Source organism: Lampetra fluviatilis, unplaced genomic scaffold (assembly GCF_964198595.1).
Source record: "Lampetra fluviatilis unplaced genomic scaffold, kcLamFluv1.1 SCAFFOLD_1329, whole genome shotgun sequence".
In the NCBI taxonomy this organism is placed as follows: domain Eukaryota; kingdom Metazoa; phylum Chordata; class Hyperoartia; order Petromyzontiformes; family Petromyzontidae; genus Lampetra; species Lampetra fluviatilis.
In genome coordinates, this window is record NW_027621685.1 from 1 (window position 1) to 20,319 (window position 20,319).

Consider the following 20,319-nt stretch of genomic DNA (forward strand, 5'->3'; position numbering starts at 1 on the left):
TGGGTAGGTGAGTGGGTGAGAGGGTGGGAGGGTAGGTAGGTGGTTGAGTGGGTGGGTGGGTAGGTAGGTGGGGTGAGTAGGTGGGTGAGTGAGTAGGTTGGTGGGTGGGTGAGTAGGTGGGTGGGTAGGTGAGTGGCTGGGTAGGTGAGTGGGTGAGTAGATAGGTGGGTGGGTGAGTAGGTGGGTGGGTGAGTAGGTGGGTGGGTAGGTGGGTGAGTAGGTAGGTGGGTGGGTGAGTAGGTGGGTGGGTAGGTGGGTGAGTAGGTGGGTGGGTGAGTAGGTGGGTGAGTGGATGGGTGAGCGGGTGAGCAGGTGGGAGGGTAGGTAGGTGGGTGGGTGAATAGATAGGTGGGTGGGTGGGTAGGTAGGTGGGGGGGGGGGGTGGTGAGTGGGTAGGTGAGTGGTTGAGTAGGTGGGTGAGAGGGTGGGAGGGTAGGTAGGTGGTTGAGTGGGTGGGTGGGTAGGTAGATGGGTGAGTAGGTAGGTAAGTGAGTAGGTGGGTGAGTAGGTGGGTGAGTAGGTGGGTGAGCTGGGTGGGTGAATGAGTGAGTAGGTAGGTGGGTGAGTAGGTAGGTGAGTAGGTTGGTAAGTGAGTAGGTGGGTGAGTAGGTAGGTGGGTGGGTAGGTAGGTAAGTGAGTAGGGTGGGTGAGTGGGTAGGTGGGTGAGTGGGTAGGTGGGTGAGTAGGTAGGTGGGTGGGTGAGTAGGTAGGTGGGTGGGTGAGTAGGTGGGTGAGTGGGTGGGTGAGTAGGTAGGTGAGTAGGTGGGTGGGTGGGCGACTCACGCGCTGTTCCCACTGTCCATGTTGAGCCATATCCCCCAGGCCTCCCTTGAGTAGGCGAGAGCAAAAGTCGATGATGTCGCCCCTCAGCGCCCTCCCAACGTCCTCACGGGGACCCCCCCCTCCCACCTCGAGGCCCCCCACAACCTCGGGCCCCCCCTCCCACCTCGGGGCCCCCCACAACCTCGGGGCCCCCCACAACCTCGGAGGCCCCCCCCACCTCGGGGCTGTGGGTGGGGGCAGAGCCCCCCGGGGAGTCGTGGGGTGACCGCCCCTCCCCCTCGCGTCGGTACAGAGCCATGGACGCCTGAAGCTCTGGGTACCTGGGGGAGGGGTGGAGGTGGTGGTGACGGTGGGTGAGTGGTGTGAGGTGAGGGGGGGGTGAGGTGAGTGGTGTGAGGTGAGGGTGGGTGAGTGGTGTGAGGGGGGGCGAGTAGGTGAGTAGGTGGGTGGGTGGGTGTGAGGGTGGGTGAGTGGGGTGGGTGAGGGTGGGGGGTGAGTGGTGTGAGGTGAGGGTGAGTGGTGCGTGGGGTGAGTGAGGCGGGTGAGGCGGGTGAGTGGTGTGAGGTGAGGTGAGGGTGGGTGAGTGGTGTGAGGGTGGGTGAGGGTGCGTGCGGTGAGTGAGTGGTGTGAGGGTGGGTGAGTGGGTGGGTGAGGGTGGGTGAGTAGGTAGGTGGGTGAGTAGGTGGGTGGGTGAGTAGGTGGGGAGGGTGGTTGAGTGGGTGTGAGTGAGGGGGGTGAGGTGAGGGTGGGTGAGGGTGAGTGGTGTGAGGTGAGGTGAGGGTGGGTGAGTAGGTAGGTGGGTGAGTGGGTGGGTGAGTGGTGTGAGGGTGGGTGAGGGTGGGTGGGTGAGTAGGTAGGTGGGTGAGTAGGTGGGTGGGTGGGTGAGTAGGTGGGTGGGTGAGTGGTGTGAGGGTGGGTGAAGGTGAGGGGGGGTGAGTGGTGTGAGGTGAGGGGGGGTGAGGGGGGGTGAGTGGTGTGAGGTGAGGGGGGGTGAGTGGTGTGTGGTGAGGGGGGGTGAGTAGGTGAGTAGGTGAGTGGGTGGGTGTGAGGGAGGGTGAGTGGGGTGGGTGAGGGTGGGGGGTGGGTGGTGTGAGGTGAGGGTGGGTGAGTGGAGTGAGTGTGGGTGGGTGGGTGGTGTGAGGTGAGGGTGGGGGAGGAGGAGGTGGTGAGGGTAGGTGGGTGGGGTGAGTGATGTGAGGTGAGGGTGGGTGAGGTGAGTGATGTGAGGTGAGGGTGGGTGAGGTGAGTGGTGTGAGGTGAGGGTGGGTGAGGGTGCGTGGGGTGAGTGAGGGGGGTGAGGCGGGTGAGTGGTGTGAGGTGAGGGTGGGTGAGGGGGGTGACGCGGGTGAGTGAATGGGTGAGCGAGTGGGCGGGTGAGCAGGTGAGCGAGTGAGTGAACAGGTGGGCGGGTGAGCAATCGAGTGAGCGAGCGGGTAAGTGAATAGGTGAGCGAGTGAATGAGCGAGTGGGCGGGTGAGCGAGCGGGTGGGTGAGCAGGCGGGTGAGCGAGCGAGTGGGTGAGTGAGTGGGTGAATGAGTAGGTGAGTGAGCAAATGGGTGAGTGGATGAGCGGGTGAGTAAGTGGATGAGCGAGCGAGTGGATAAGTGAGTGGGTGGGTAAGTGAGCTAGTGAGTACATAGGCGAGTGGGTGGTTGAGCGAATTGATGAGCGAGCGAAGAGTGAGTGGGTGAGTGAGTGAATGGGTAAGTGGGTGGGTGAGCAAGTGGGTGGGTCAGTGAGTGAGTGAGCGGGTGAATGAGTGAGCGGGTGGGTGAGTGAGTGAGCGGTTGAGTGAGTGAGCGGGGTGAGCGAGCGAGTGAGCGGGTGGGTGAGCGAATGGGTGGGTCAGTGAGTGAGTGAGCGCGTGAGTGAGTGAGCGGGTGGGTGAGTGAGTGAGCGGGTGGGTGAGCGAGCGGGCGGGTGAGCGAGTGGGTGGGTGAGCGAGCGGGTGGGTGAGCGAGTGGGTGAGCGAGTGGGTGAGCGAGTGGGTGAGCGAGCGGTGTGAGCGAGCGAGTGACCGAGCGGGTGAGCGAGCGAGCGAGCGGGCGAGCTCACTTCTGCTGGAGTCGATCTTTGAGTGCACTCTCCCTCACGCCCTGCGGGTGGAGACTCAGCATCAGCTGCTCCAACTCCTCCGCTGTCTCGTACACGAACCTACGAACGAGGCGCAGGCAAAGGTACCCCGTGTAGCCTCAACAACACCGTGACGGCAAGTGCTGTGAGCAGCGAGCCCACCACACAAAGATCCCCCAGGTAGGCTTAACAGACTGTAGGGGCAAGTGCTGTTTGCGAGCACCTATGAAGGCCGGCACGGTACACGAGGGGGTGGGTGTAGTGGTGAGTGAAGTGGTGAGTGAAGTGGTGAGTGTAGTAGTGGTGAGTGTAGTAGTGGTGAGGGTAGTAGTGAGCGTAGTAGTGGTGAGTGTAGTGGTGAGTGAAGTGGTGAATGTAGTGGTGAATGTAGTGGTGAGTGTAGTAGTGGGGAGTGTAGTGGTGAGTGAAGTGGTGAATGTAGTGGTGAGTGTAGTAGTGGGGAGTGTAGTGGTGAGTGAAGTGGTGAGTGAAGTGGTGAGTGAGTGGTGAGTGAAGTGGTGAGCGTAGTGGTGAGTGTAGTAGTGAGTGTAGTGGTGAGTGTAGTGGTGAGTGTAGTGGTGAGTGTAGTAGTGGTGAGTGTAGTAGTGAGTGTAGTGGTGGTGAGTGTAGTAGTGAGTGTAGTGGTGGTGAGTGTAGCGGTGAGTGTAGTAGGTAGTGGTGAGTGTAGTGGTGAGCGTAGTGGTGAGTGTAGTGGTGAGTGTAGTGGTGAGTGTAGCGGTGAGTGTAGTAGGTAGTGGTGAGTGTAGTGGTGAGCGTAGTGGTGAGCGTAGTGGTGAGTGTAGTAGGTAGTGGTGAGTGTAGTGGTGAGCGTAGTGGTGAGTGTAGTGGTGAGTGTAGTAGGTAGTGGTGAGTGTAGTAGTAGTGAGTGTAGTGGTGAGCGTAGTAGTGGTGAGTGTAGTAGGTAGTGGTGAGTGTAGTGGTGAGCGTAGTGGTGAGCGTAGTGGTGAGCGAGTGGTGAGTGTAGTAGGTAGTGGTGAGTGTGGTGGTGAGTGAAGTGGTGAGCGAAGTGGTGAGTGTAGTAGTGAGTGTAGTGGTGAGTGGAGTAGGTAGTGGTGAGTGTAGTGGTGAGCGTAGTGGTGAGTGTAGTGGTGAGTGTAGTAGGTAGTGGTGAGTGTAGTGGTGAGCGTAGTGGTGAGCGTAGTGGTGAGCGTAGTAGGTAGTGGTGAGTGTGGTGGTGAGTGAAGTGGTGAGTGAAGTGGTGAGTGTAGTAGTGAGTGTAGTGGTGAGTGGAGTAGGTAGTGGTGAGTGTAGTGGTGAGTGTAGTAGGTAGTGGTGAGTGTAGTGGTGAGCGTAGTGGTGAGTGAGTGGTGAGTGTAGTAGGTAGTGGTGAGTGTAGTGGTGAGTGTGGTGGTGAGTGAAGTGGTGAGTGAAGTGGTGAGTGAAGTGGTGAGTGTAGTAGTGAGTGTAGTGGTGAGTGGAGTAGGTAGTGGTGAGTGTAGTGGTGAGTGTAGTGGTGAGTGTGGTGGTGAGTGAAGTGGTGAGCGCACTCACCACAGGTTCTGTCCCTGTGGAGGGACGGTTGTTTCAATGTCCCTGCTGGAGGGCTCCTGCTGAGCGCCTGACGCAGTACACACACAGTACACGCGGATCACACACACACACAGTACACACACACAGTACACACACACAGTACACACACACAGTACACACACACAGTACACACACACAGTACTCACACACAGTACACACACACACACTACACACACACACACAGTACACACACACAGTACACACACACAGTACACACACAGTACACACACACAGTACACACACACAGTACACACACACAGTACACACACACAGTACACACACACAGTACACACACACAGTACACACACACAGTGCACACACACAGTACACACACACTACACACACACACAGTACACACACACAGTACACACACACACAGTACACACACAGTACACACACACAGTACACACACACAGTACACACACACAGTGCACACACACAGTACACACACACTACACACACACACAGTACACACACACAGTACACACACACACAGTACACACACAGTACACACACAGAGTACACACACACACAGTACACACACACACAGTACACACACACAGTACACACAGCACACACACACAGTACACGCGGATCACACACAGTACACACACACAGTACACACACACAGTACACACGGATCACACACAGTACACGCGGATCACACACAGTACACACACACAGTACACACACACAGTACACACGGATCACACACAGTACACGCGGATCACACACAGTACACACACACAGTACACGCGGATCACACACAGTACACACACACAGTGCACACAGCACACACACACAGTACACGCGGATCACACACAGTACACACACACAGTGCACACAGCACACACACACAGTACACGCGGATCACACACAGTACACGCGGATCACACACAGTACACACACACACAGTACACACACAGTACACACACAGTACACGCGGATCACACACAGTACACACACACAGTACACACAGTACACACACACAGTACACGCGGATCACACACAGTACACACACAGTACACACACAGTACACACACACAGTACACACACGGATCACACACAACATACAGTACACACAACACACAGTACACACAACACACAGTACACACGGATCACACACAATACACAGTACACATTGAACACAGTACACACACAACACAGTACACACACAGCACAGTACACACACGGTACACAGCACACAGTACACACAACACAGTAAACACGTAGTACACACACACAACAGAATACACACGCAGTACACACAACACAGTACACATACGGTCAACAGCACACAGTACACACGGGTAGTACACACACACAACAAAGTACACAAGCAGTACACACAACAGAGTACACACAACACAGTACGCATACGGTACACAGCACACAGTACACCCGGGTAGTACACACATAGAACGCAGTACACACACACAACAAAGTACACAAGCAGTACACACAACAGAGTACACACAACACAGTACACATACGGTACACAGCACACAGTACACCCGGGTAGTACACACATAGAACGCAGTACACACACACAACAGAGTACACAAACAGTACACACAACACAGTATACAGCCCACAGCACAGTACACACAACACAGTACACACACAGTACACACGGGTAGTGCACACACAGTACACACGGGTAGTGCACACATAGAACGCAGTACACACAACAGAGTACACACACAGGACACACACACCGAACACAGTACACACGCAGTACACACACACGCACAACAGAGTACACACGCAGTACACAGCACACACAGTACACACAACAGAGTACACACGCAGTACACACACACACACGCACAACAGAGTACACACGCAGTACACAGCACACACAGTACACACAACAGAGTACACACGCAGTACACACACACACAACAGAGTACACACGCAGTACACACACGCACAACAGAGTACACACAACAGAGTACACACGCAGTACACACACACGCACAACAGAGTACACACGCAGTACACAGCACACAGTACACACAACAGAGTACACACACAGTACACACGCAGTACACTCATAGTTGCATTCCGTGCGAGAGGCAGTGTGGATATCCTTACTGTCATTGTCGTCAACTCCACCACCACCTCCACCACCACCTCCACCACCACCTCCACCACCACCTCTTCCTCTGTTCTTGTTGGAACTAGGCAGGCTGAAGCTGTAGGTCATGGAGGCGTGGGCCCAGCCCTTCTCCACGTAGAGACCGGGCACAGCATCCGAGAAGAGCCAGTACCTGCAGTGACACAGCAGTGTGCGCGCGTGTGTGAGACTGTGGGTTAGTGACACTGTGTGTGTGTGGGTCACACTGTGTGTGGGTCACACTGTGTGTGTGTGAGACTGTGGGTTAGTGACACTGTGTGTGTGTGTGGGTCACACTGTGTGTGTGTTAGTGGCACCCCCACCTCTCCTCCTCCTCCCCCCCACCTCCTCCCCCCCCCACCTCCTCCTCCCCCCCACCTCCTCCTCCCCCCCACCTCCTCCACCCCCCCCCCACCTCTCCCACCTCTCCTCCTCTACCCCCCCACGTCATCCTCCCCCCCCCCCACCTCTCCTCTCCCCCCACCTCTCCTCCCCTCCTCCCCCCCCCCACCTCTCCTCCTCACCTCTCCAACCCCCCCTCCCCCACCCCCCCCCCTCCTCCCCCCCACCTCATCCTCTCCCCCGCCTCTTCCTCCCCCCCACCTCTCCTCCTCCCCCCCCTGCATCTCCTCCTCAACCCCCCCACCCACCACCCCCCCACCCTCCCCACCACCACCCTCCCCCCCCTCACTCCCCCCTCCCCACCCCCTCCCACCACCACCCACCTGCTGTGGTTACGATCGGTACCCAGCGATGGGCGTCTGAGCACCAGCTTGGCCCTGGCGACGCCGTCGGCGAAGGCCTTCTCGGCGGCCTGCCGCTGGCGCCGGTCCCGCTCCGCCAGCGCCGCGGCCGCTGCCCGCTGGCGCTCGGCGCTCGCACGGGCCTCCCGCTCGCTCTTGGCGAGCAGAGCCTGCAAGCGCCGGCTCTTCACCACGCTCAGGAGGTCCTCGGAGTCCGCGCCGGTGACGGTGACGGCGGCGGCGGCGGTGACGGGGGAGTCTGGAGCAAAGGTGACGACAGGGGGTCATGCAGAGGTCGCAAGCGGGTACCCGATACCCGTACCCTACCCCCGTTACCCTACCCGATACCCGTACCCTACCCGATACCCGGCTACCCGTACCCTACCCGATACCCGTACCCTACCCGATACCCGTACCCTACCCGATACCCGGCTACCCGTACCCTACCCGATACCCGTACCCTACCCGATACCCGTACCCTACCCGATACCCGTACCCTACCCGATACTCGTACCCTACCCGATACCTTAACCGATACCCGTACCCTACCCGATACCTTAACCGATACCCGTACCCTACCCGATACCTTAACCGATACCTGTACCCTACCCGATACCTTAACCGATACCCGTACCCTACCCGATACCTTAACCGATACCCGTACCCTACCCGATACCTTAACCGATACCCGTACCCTACCCGAAACCCGTACCCTACCCGAAACCCGTACCCTACCCGATACCCGTACCCTACCCGATACCCGTACCCTACCCGATACTCGGGACCATCGCTAGAGTCACCCGCTAGGGACCATCGCTAGAGTCACCCGCTAGGGACCATCGCTAGAGTCACCCGCTAGGGACCATCGCTAGAGTCACCCGCTAGGGACCATCGCTAGAGTCACCCGCTAGGGACCATCGCTAGAGTCACCCGCTAGGGACCATCGCTAGAGTCACGCGCTAGGGACCATCGCTAGAGTCACCCGCTAGGGACCATCGCTAGAGTCACCCGCTAGGGACCATCGCTAGAGTCACCCGCTAGGGACCATCGCTAGAGTCACGCGCTAGGGTTCATCGCTAGAGTCACCCGCTAGGGACCATCGCTAGAGTCACCCGCTAGGGACCATCGCTAGAGTCACCCGCTAGGGACCATCTATAGAGTCACCCGCTAGGGACCATCGCTAGAGTCACCCGCTAGGGATCATCGCTAGAGTCACCCGCTAGGGACCATCGCTAGAGTCACCCGCTAGGGACCATCGCTAGAGTCACCCGCTAGGGACCATCGCTAGAGTCACCCGCTAGGGACCATCGCTAGAGTCACCCGCTAGGGACCATCGCTAGAGTCACCCGCTAGGGTCCATCGCTAGAGTCACCCGCTAGGGACCATCGCTAGAGTCACCCGCTAGGGACCATCGCTAGAGTCACCCGCTAGGGACCATCGTCACCCGCTAGGGACCATCGCTAGAGTCACCCGCTAGGGACCATCGCTAGAGTCACCCGCTAGGGACCATCGCTAGAGTCACCCGCTAGGGTCCATCGCTAGAGTCACCCGCTAGGGACCATCGCTAGAGTCACCCGCTGGGGACCGTCGCTAGAGTCACCCGCTAGGGACCATCGCTAGAGTCACCCGCTAGGGACCATCGCTAGAGTCACCCGCTAGGTACCATCGCTAGAGTCACCCGCTAGGGACCATCGTCACCCGCTAGGGACCATCGCTAGAGTCACCCGCTAGGGACCATCGCTAGAGTCACCCGCTAGGGACCATCGCTAGAGTCACCCGCTAGGGTCCATCGCTAGAGTCACCCGCTAGGAACCATCGCTAGAGTCACCCGCTGGGGACCGTCGCTAGAGTCACCCGCTAGGGACCATCGTCACCCGCTAGGGTTCATGGACAATGTCCACAGACAGGCGGCGGCGTCGGCGGTGAGGGTGCCACTCTCACCTGCACCGTTGGCCACGCTGGTGGCCTTGGCCAGGACGGGCCAACAGATGGTGCCACCCCTCCCAGGGGGCGTCAGCAGCGGTCCCTTCTTACCTACGGGGTGAGGGGAGGAGGCAGAGGCAGAGGAGACGCGTTGAGGGCAACACACGACGCGTAACAAATTCGAAGCATTCTCCGAAGCGGTGCGACCGCAAACATTTTCCCCGAATCGTTCAGCCGCTGACGCCGACGCAAGCTTCTCCCCGGCCACACCGTCCCTCACCCGGGGTCCCGTCTTTGCGCTTGTGGCCGTTGTGAGCCTTCAGGGGCTGTGGTGGTTCGTCGTTGCCGGCAGCGTTGCCGTCGGCGTTGCCGGCGTTGCCGTCGGCGTTGCCGGTGCCGAGCTCCTTCCGCGTCTTCTCCGCCCGCTTGCGCTCGTTTGCCTCCCTGAGCGCGGCGATTCGCTCCTTCCACAGCTCCCCGGCCTTCTGCTGCAGCTCCTCCACGTGGTCCTGGGGGCGGGGGGAAGGTTAGACACGCACACGCGCACACACATGCTCACACATACGCACACGCACACACACACACACTCGCACACCCACTCGCTCACCCAACCACCTCACCGACCCACCCACTCACACACCCACCCACTCACACACCCACCCACCAAACTACTCACACACCCACCCACCCACCTACTCACCCACCCACACACTCACCCACCCATTCACCCACCCACTCACCCGCCCACCCACCCGCTCACCCACCCGCTCACCGACCCACCGACCCACCCACTCACCCACCGACCCACCCACCCACTCACCCACCCAACCACTCACCGACCCACCCACCCACCGACCCACCCACCCACCCACCGACCCACCCACCCACCGACCCACCCACCCACCGACCCACCCACCCACCGACCCACCCACCCCACCGACCCACCCACCCACCGACCCACCCACCCACCGACCCACCCACCCCACACACCCACCCACCGACCCACCGACCCACCGACCCACCCACCCACCCACCCACCGACCCACCCACCCACCCACCCACCCACCCCACACGCCCGCCCACCCCACTCGCCCGCCCGCCCACTCGCCCGCCCGCCCACTTCGCCCGCCCGCCCACTCGCCCGCCCGCCCACTCGCCCGCCCGCCCACTCGCCCGCCCGCCCACCCGCTCGCCCGCCCACCCACCCACTCACCCGCCCACCGACCCACCCACCCGCCCACCCACCCGCACACCCACCCACCCGCCCACCCCACACACCCGCCCGCCCACACACCCACTCGCCCGCCCACCTACTCACCCCACACACCCACCCCACTCACTCACTCACCCACCCACCCACCCACTCACTCACTCGCTCACCCGCCCACCCACCCACCCACTCACCCGCCCACCCACTCACTCACTCACCCACCCACCCACCCACCCCACACACCCACCCACCCACCCACTCACTCACTCACTCACCCACCCACTCACTCACTCACTCACCCACTCACTCACTCGCCCACCCACCCACCCACCCACTCACCCACCCACCCCACACACCCACCCACCCACTCACTCACTCACCCACTCACTCACTCACCCACTCACTCACTCACCCACTCACTCACTCACCCACTCACCCACCCACCCACCCCACACACCCACCCACCCCACTCACCCACTCACTCACTCACCCACACACCCACACACCCACCCACTCACCCACTCACTCACCCACCCCACTCACTCACCCACTCACCCCACTCACTCACTCACCCCACTCACTCACTCACCCACTCACCCACTCACCCACTCACCCACCCACCCACTCACCCACTCACTCACTCACTCACCCACCCACTCACCCACCCACCCACCCACTCACCCACCCACCCACCCACCCACTCACCCACCCACCCACTCACCCACCCACTCACCCACCCACCCACTCACCCACTCACCCACCCACTCACTCACTCACTCACCCACTCACCCACTCACTCACTCACCCACTCACCCACTCACTCACTCACCCACTCACTCACTCACCCACCCACTCACTCACTCACCCACCCACCCACCCACCCACCCACACACACCCACTCACCCACACACCCACCGACCCACCCACTCCCCACCCACCCACCGACCCACCCACTCCCCACCCACCCACCCACACACACACCCACACACCCACCCACCCACCCACCCACTCACCCGCCCACCCGCCCGCTCACTCACCCGCCCACCCGCCCACCCGCTCACCCGCTCACCCCGCTCACCCACTCACCCACTCACCCACTCACCCACCCCACTCACTCACTCACCCACTCACCCACTCACCCACACACCCACCCCACTCACTCACTCACCCACACACTCACCCACACACCCACCCACCCACCCACTCACCTGCGCCGAGAACGTGTCGAGCAGCCGGTGACACAGCGCCACGAGGAGCGATAACTTCTCGGCGGGCTCCAGCTCGGCCATCTCGCTCACTTCCATCTTCTCCAGCAGCGCCTCCTCCACCTCCTCCACCTCCTCCTCCCCACCACCTCCACCACCACCTCGTTCCCCCGAACTATCGCTGGCGCCATCCCCACCGGAGCCACCACCGGCACCACCGCCGCCTCTCCCCCCCCCTCCCCCTCCCCCCCCACCCCCTCCACCACCTCCCCCGGCACCGCCTGTGCCGCGCAGGCAAAGCCGCGCCACCTCGTACGCCGAGTGCGGCGTGAGCGCCAGCTCCGAGAGGCGCACCCCGAGCTCGGCTAGACGCTCCGAGGACCGGTCCTGCACCAGCGTCTGCAGCAGCGTCACCAGCACCCGACGCACCGGGCAGTCCGCGCAACCGGTGGTGCCGCCCCCCGCTCGCCAGCGCCGCCATCAGCGCCCGCGCCGTCGCGACGGGTGGCGCTCCGGCACCGGCCCCGGGCGCCAGCAGCCCCGAGAAGCAGGCGAGGAACTCGGCAACCATCGCCACGTCGCCGAACAGCGCGTTGGGCACCCGCTCGGGCGTGTCGACGGCTCGAGGCGCCGGCAGCGACCGCTGGGGACCGCCGGGGAGGCCCCCGTCGTCGTCGGCCGCGGCTGCAGCCGCCAGCGCCGGCAGGGCCTGGTCCTCGTGACGCAGCCGAAGACGGCGCTCGCGTGCCCGCCGCTCCCGGGCCCGTTCCAGGACGCGCAGACGGGCCTCCTCGCGACGGCGTTCGGCCTCGCGCGCCCGCTCCTCGGCGGGGAGCAGCGCCAGCCGACGGCGCTCCAGCTGGGCCCGTCGGCGGCGCTCGACGGCCTCCCGCAGCTCGGGGGGGAGGGCGGCGCGCTGGTCGGCCCGCCAGAGTTCGCGCGCTGCCCGCGCCAGCAGCACGGACAGCGCGTGGCGCTTGTCGGAGCGGCCGGCGAACTGTCGCTGGAACGAGAGGAGGCGCGCGGCCGCCGGGTGGAGCAGGGAGAGACGCACGCGCGCCTTGGAGGGCGACGCCGAGCCCTGCTTGCCGCAGGGGGTGGACGCCGACGACGACGCAGCCGCGGGCGACTTCTTACCGGGGGACGATGTGACGGTGGACTGCTTCCTGGCGAGCAACGCCGCGACGGTGGACTTCTTCTTGGCGGGCGACGACGACGGGGCGGTGGCGGTGGCGACGGCCTTCTTCTTGGCGGGGGACGCCGAGGCCTTCTTCTTGGCGGGCCGTGCCGCGGCCTTCTTGCCGGGCAAGGCCGCGCGCTTTTTGCCGGACGACGCCCTGGGCTTCTTGCCGGACGATGCCGTGGCCTTCTTGCCGGACGACGCCGCGACCTTCTTAGCGGGTGACCCCGTGACCTTCTTGCCGGGCGAGGCCGTGACGCCCTTCTTAGCGGGCGAGGCCGTGACCTTCTTGCCGAGCGACACCGTGACCTTCTTAGCGGGTGACCCCGTGACCTTCTTGCCGGGCGAGGCCGTGACGCCCTTCTTAGCGGGCGAGGCCGTGGCCTTCTTGCCGGGCGACGCCGTGACCTTCTTAGCGGGTGACCCCGTGACCTTCTTGCCGAGCGACACCGTGACCTTCTTGCCAGGCGACACCATGCTTTTCTTGCCGAGTGACACCGTCACCACCTTCTTGACAAGCGACGCCGAAGCCTTCTTAGCGGGTGACGCCACGCCCTTCTTGCCAGGCGACGCCACGCCCTTCTTGCCAGGCGACGCCACGCCCTTCTTAGCGGGCGACACCGTGACCTTCTTCACAGGCGAAGCAGCAGCGGCAACCCCGCCCTGCTTGACGGGCGTCAAGAGGAACTTCTTGGCCACGGGAGAAGCTGGCGACGACAGGTTCCGGCAGCCGAGCTGCAGCAGCGTCAGCTGTTTCAGCTTCTTCTTGCCGGGCGTGGCGGCCACGGACACCGCCGCCACCGCCGCCACCGGCAACACCGGCTGCTTCTTGGTTTTGCCGGGCGTCGTGACGGACTTCTTCTTTGCCGTGGCGACCGGCGGCTTGGGCCGGCGTTTCTTGGCTGCATCACCGACCTCCTCCCCCTCCTTTCGCCGGTGTTTCCGCTTCGGCTTTATCTCCACCGTAGCCGGTTTGTTGCCGGGCGCCGGGCTTTTGGGTTTGGGTTTTGCCGCGGCCGTGGCGGCGGTGGTGGTGGTCGTCACCACCACCCCCCCCTCCTTCGGCTGCTTCTTGAGCTGCTTCTTCTTGGTGGCGGTGGTCGACGGTGACGAGGGAGCGGTGGTGGATTTGACGCCGGTCGACTTGAGCTTTGCCAAAGCCGAGCCGGGCACCTGCGGTAACCGCCAATGTTAACACCAGCATCACCATGAACATCATTACCAACATCACCATCACCATTAACATCAATACCATCACCAACACCGCCATAATCATCACCACCACCATTCACATCACCATCACCATGAACATCATTACCACCATCATTACCACCATCACCACCATTAACATCACCATCACCACCACCATCATCGTCACCATCACCACCACCATCACCAACATCACCACCACCACCATTAACATCGTCACCATCACCAACATAATCATCACCACCAACATCATCACCAACACCACCATAATCATCACCACCACCATAATCATCACCACCACCATTAACATCACCACCACCAACATCATCACCACCACCAACATCATCACCAACACCACCATAATCATCACCACCACCATAATCATCACTACCATCACCACCACCACCACCAACATCACCACCACCAACATCATCATCATTACCACCACTACCAATCACCATTACCATCATCATCATTACCACAATCATCATCATCATCACCACTACTATTCACCACTACCGCCATTACCCTCATCACCACTACCACTACCAATCACCACTCCCACCATTACCATCATCATCACCACTACCACTACCATCACCACTACCACCATTACCATCATCATCACCACCACCACCACCACCACCACTACCACCATTACCATCATCACCACTACCACTACCATCACCACTACCACCATTACCATCATCACCACTACCACTACCATCACCACTACCACCATTACCATCATCACCACTACCACCACCACTACCACCATTACCATCATCACCACTACCACTACCATCACCACCACTCCCACCATTACCATCATCACCACTACCACTACCATCACCACTCCCACCATTACCATCATCACCACTACCACTACCATCACCACTCCCACCATTACCATCATCACCACTACCACTACCACCACCACTACCACCATTACCATCATCACCACTACCACTACCATCACCACTCCCACCATTACCATCATCACCACTACCACCACCACCACCACTACCACCATTACCATCATCACCACTACCACTACCAATCACCACTCCCACCATTACCATCATCACCACTACCACCACCACCACTACCACCATTACCATCATCACCACTACCACCACCACCATCACCACTACCACCATTACCATCATCACCACTACCACCACCACCACTACCACCATTACCATCATCACCACTACAACTACCAATCACCACTCCCACCATTACCATCATCACCACTACCACTACCATCACCACTCCCACCATTACCATCATCACCACTACCACTACCATCACCACTACCACCATTACCATCATCACCACTACCACTACCATCACCACTCCCACCATTACCATCATCACCACTACCACTACCAATCACCACTCCCACCATTACCATCATCACCACTACCACCACCACCACTACCACCATTACCATCATCACCACTACCACTACCATCACCATTACCATCATCACCACTACCACTACCATCACCACTCCCACCATTACCATCATCACCACTACCACTACCAATCACCACTCCCACCATTACCATCATCACCACTACCACTACCATCACCACTACCACCATTACCATCATCACCACTACCACCACCACCACTCCCACCATTACCATCATCACCACTACCACTACCATCACCACTACCACCATTACCATCATCACCACTACCACTACCATCACCACTACCACCATTACCATCATCACCACTACCACCACCACCACTACCACCATTACCATCATCACCACTACCACTACCATCACCACTACCACCATTACCATCATCACCACTACCACTACCAATCACCACTCCCACCATTACCATCATCACCACTACCACTACCATCACCACTACCACCATTACCATCATCACCACTACCACTACCAATCACCACTCCCACCATTACCATCATCACCACTACCACTACCATCACCACTACCACCATTACCATCATCACCACTACCACTACCATCACCACTACCACCATTACCATCATCACCACTACCACCACCACCACTCCCACCATTACCATCATCACCACTACCACTACCATCACCACTACCACCATTACCATCATCACCACTACCACTACCATCACCACTACCACCATTACCATCATCACCACTACCACCACCACCACTACCACCATTACCATCATCACCACTACCACTACCATCACCACTCCCACCATTACCATCATCACCACTACCACTACCAATCACCACTCCCACCATTACCATCATCACCACTACCACTACCATCACCACTACCACCATTACCATCATCACCACTACCACCACCACCACTACCACCATTACCATCATCACCACTACCACTACCAATCACCACTCCCACCATTACCATCATCACCACTACCACTACCATCACCACTACCACCATTACCATCATCACCACTACCACCACCACCACTACCACCATTACCATCATCACCACTACCACTACCATCACCACTACCACCATTACCATCATCACCACTACCACTACCAATCACCACTCCCACCATTACCATCATCACCACTACCACTACCATCACCACTACCACCATTACCATCATCACCACTACCACCACCACCACTACCACCATTACCATCATCACCACTACCACTACCATCACCACTACCACCATTACCATCATCACCACTACCACTACCAATCACCACTCCCACCATTACCATCATCACCACTACCACTACCATCACCACTACCACCATTACCATCATCACCACTACCACCACCACCACTACCACCACTGCCACAGCCTAAAGACACACAGACAAAGCTCCCCCGTGTAGTTTCACAGACTAAGGGCAATACCCTTAGTAGAGCATAGCAGCACCTACACACACTCACACAATGATCCCCCAGCCCGCCTCACTACCAATCACCATCACCATCATCATCATTTCCACCACCATTAACATCATCACCACCAAAATCATCACCACTACCAACATCATCACCATCATCATCATTACCACCACTACCAATCACCACTCCCACTATTACCATCATCATCATCACCACCACCATTAACATCACCACTACCATCACCATTATCACCACTACCACGATTACCATCATCACCACTACCATCATCATTACCACCACTACCACCACTACCACAGCCTAAAGACACACAGACAAAGCTCCCCCGTGTAGTTTCACAGACAGAGCGTAGCAGCACCTACACACGCACTCACACACAATGATCCCCCAGCCCGCCTCTAGCTGGCCGCAGTTCACAGACACATTCACGACACGCTCACGACACGCTCACGACACGCTCACGACACGCTCACGTCACGCTCACGACACGCTCACGACACGCTCACGACACGCTCACGACACGCTCACGACACGCTCACGACACGCTCACAGACACGCTCACGACACGCTCACGACACGCTCACGACACGCTCACAGACACGCTCACGACACGCTCACGACACGCTCACAGACACGCTCACGACACGCTCACGACACGCTCACGACACGCTCACGACACGCTCACGACACGTTCACGACACGTTGACGACACGTTCACGACACGTTGACGACACGTTCACAGACACGTTCACAGACACGTTCACGACACGTTCACGACACGTTCACGACACGTTCACGACACGTTCACGACACGTTCACGACACGCTCACGACACGCTCACGACACGCTCACGACACGCTCACGTCACGCTCACGACACGCTCACGACACGTTCACGACACGTTCACGACACGTTCACGACACGTTCACGACACGCTCACAGACACGCTCACGACACGCTCACGACACGCTCACGACACGCTGACGACACGCTCACGACACGCTCACGACACGTTCACGACACGCTCACGACACGCTCACGACACGCTGACGACACGCTCACGACACGCTCACGACACGTTCACGACACGTTCACGACACGTTCACGACACGTTCACGTCACGTTCACGACACGCTCACGACACGCTCACGTCACGCTCACGACACGCTGACGACACGTTGACGACACGTTCACGACACGTTCACGACACGTTCACGACACGCTCACGACACGCTCACGACACGCTCACGACACGCTCACGACACGCTGACGACACGTTCACGACACGTTCACGACACGTTCACGACACGTTCACGACACGTTCACGACACGTTGACGACACGTTGACGACACGTTCACAGACACGTTCACGACACGTTCACGTCACGTTCACGACACGTTGACGACACGTTGACGACACGTTCACGACACGTTGACGACACGTTGACGACACGTTGACGACACGTTCACGTCACGTTCACGACACGTTGACGACACGTTGACGACACGTTGACGACACGTTCACGTCACGTTCACGTCACGTCACGTTCACCAACAGCATTCACCTGCGTGATAGTTGACTTCCCCCCCTTGCGTCTGTCCTCCTGCCCCGCCGCCCCCCCCACCCACCACCACCACTCCCCCCTTGCCCTTCTTGTTGGGTGACAACTGCTGCTGCCTCCTCCTCCTTCTCGCGGACGAGGTGGTGGACGAGGTGGTGGACGAGGAGGAAGAAACGCTCGACCCGGACCTCTTCCTGTCGCCCCTAGCGACACGACGCAGGATCGCGGCGATCGTGTCTCCGTCCGACGACTCCGACGACTCCGACGACTCCGACGACGACGTGGTGGTGGTGGAGCTCAAGACGATGGTGGGCGATCGCCCCGTTGAGCGACGAGCAAACGATCCCCGCGGGCTGCGCGGATTTCTTTTCCTTCCCATCATCATCATCATCATTCTCCCTCCTCCTCCTCTTTTTCTTCCGTCTCATCCTCCTCTTTTCCTCCTCCCCCTCCTCCTGCTGCTGCTCCTGCTGCTGCTGCTGCTGCTGCTTCCGATTCTTCTGCTGCTGCTGCTGCTTCCGATTCTTCTGCTGCTGCTGCTGCTGCTTCTTTATCATCTTCTGGCTCTTCACCACCTCCTCTTTCGGGCTCCTCCTCCTCTTCTTCTTCACCTCCTCCCCCCCACCCCCCTCCCCCTCCTCCTCTTCCCTCCTCCTCTTCTGCTGCTGCTGCTTCTTATTCTCCTCATCACCCTCCACCCCCTTCCCCGCCACCCCCACCACCACCACCTCATCGTCGTCGTCGTCGTCGTCGTCGCCCCGGGACTCGGAGGTGCGCCGCTTGCGCTTGCGAGGGGACGGTGGCGAGGGAGCGGCCTGCGGGACAAGCGGGCACGCGGGGTGTGGGTGGGTGTGGTGGGTGTGGTGAGTGGGCGTGGTAGTGGGTGGGTGTGGGTGTGGTGGTGGGTGGTGGCAGAGGCGTAGCTAGGGGGGGCGCCAAGGTAAAGGGGGCGCCTAAATGAGGCTTGCAACGTGACATTATAACTTATAGCGGCGGGCGCGGCAGCCTGAAACGACTGCACAAATCTACACCCCAACCTCAAAGTTTATATATCCCGCCACACACGGACTACATGTCATGTAATTACATTTTGGTATGTGATTAAACGGGGGTGGGCACGGTGGTGGTCGTGGGTGGTGGGCGTGCGTGGTGGTGGGTGGTAGGTGGGTGGTTACGGTGGTAGTGGGGCGAGGTGGTGGTGGCTGGTGGGCACGGTGGTAGTGGGGCGAGGTGGTGGTGGTGGCTGGTGGGCGAGGTGGTAGTGGGGTGAGGTAGTGGTGGTGGGTGGTGGGCATGGTGGCAGTGGGGCGAGGTGGTGGTGGTGGCTGGTGGGCGAGGTGGTAGTGGGGTGAGGTAGTGGTGGTGGGTGGTGGGCATGGTGGTGGTGGGCGTGGTGGTGGGTGGGTGGTGGAGAGTGTGCGTGGTGGGTGGTGGTGGTGGTGATGGGTGGTGTGGCAGTGGGCGGCGTGTGATGGTGGACCTGGTGGGTGGTGTGGTGAGGTAGTGTGCGGTAGTGGTTGATGTGTGCGCACCTTTGGCGGGTGGACTTGGTGGGGGGCTAGGCGATCTGCGATGTGGTGGTGGTGAGTGTGCGTGGTGGTGGTGAGTGTGCGTGGTGGTGGTGGTGAGTGTGCGTGGTGGTGGTGAGTGTGCGTGGTGGTGGTGGTGGTAGTGGTGTGCGTGGTGAGTGTGCGTGGTGGTGGTAGTGGTGGTGAGTGTGCGTGGTGGTGGTGATGAGTGGTGTGGTAGTGGTGGTGGTAGTGGGCGAGTGATGTGTGCGCACCTTTGGCGGGTGGACCTGGTGGGGTGCTAGGCGGTCTGCGATGTGGTGGTGGTGGTGAGTGTGCGTGGTGGTGGTGGTAGTGGGGTGAGGT

General features: G+C 59.9%; 1 protein-coding gene across 1 annotated transcript; it reads right to left on the reverse strand.

Moving 5' to 3' along the window:
* Nucleotides 1-783: 783 nt before the first annotated feature.
* On the reverse strand, nt 784-19,260 carry BAZ1B (bromodomain adjacent to zinc finger domain 1B; the record flags this gene model as incomplete). The annotated part of the gene is given in 13 exon segments (XM_078885750.1): nt 784-909; nt 947-1,103; nt 2,840-2,938; nt 4,370-4,436; nt 6,506-6,681; nt 7,253-7,529; nt 9,212-9,304; nt 9,474-9,702; nt 11,612-11,757; nt 11,872-12,037; nt 12,039-13,961; nt 18,449-18,570; nt 19,203-19,260. Coding segments are annotated over 13 exon segments (3,639 nt in total), but the record flags the coding sequence as incomplete, so codon positions are not given.
* Nucleotides 19,261-20,319: the final 1,059 nt, after the last annotated feature.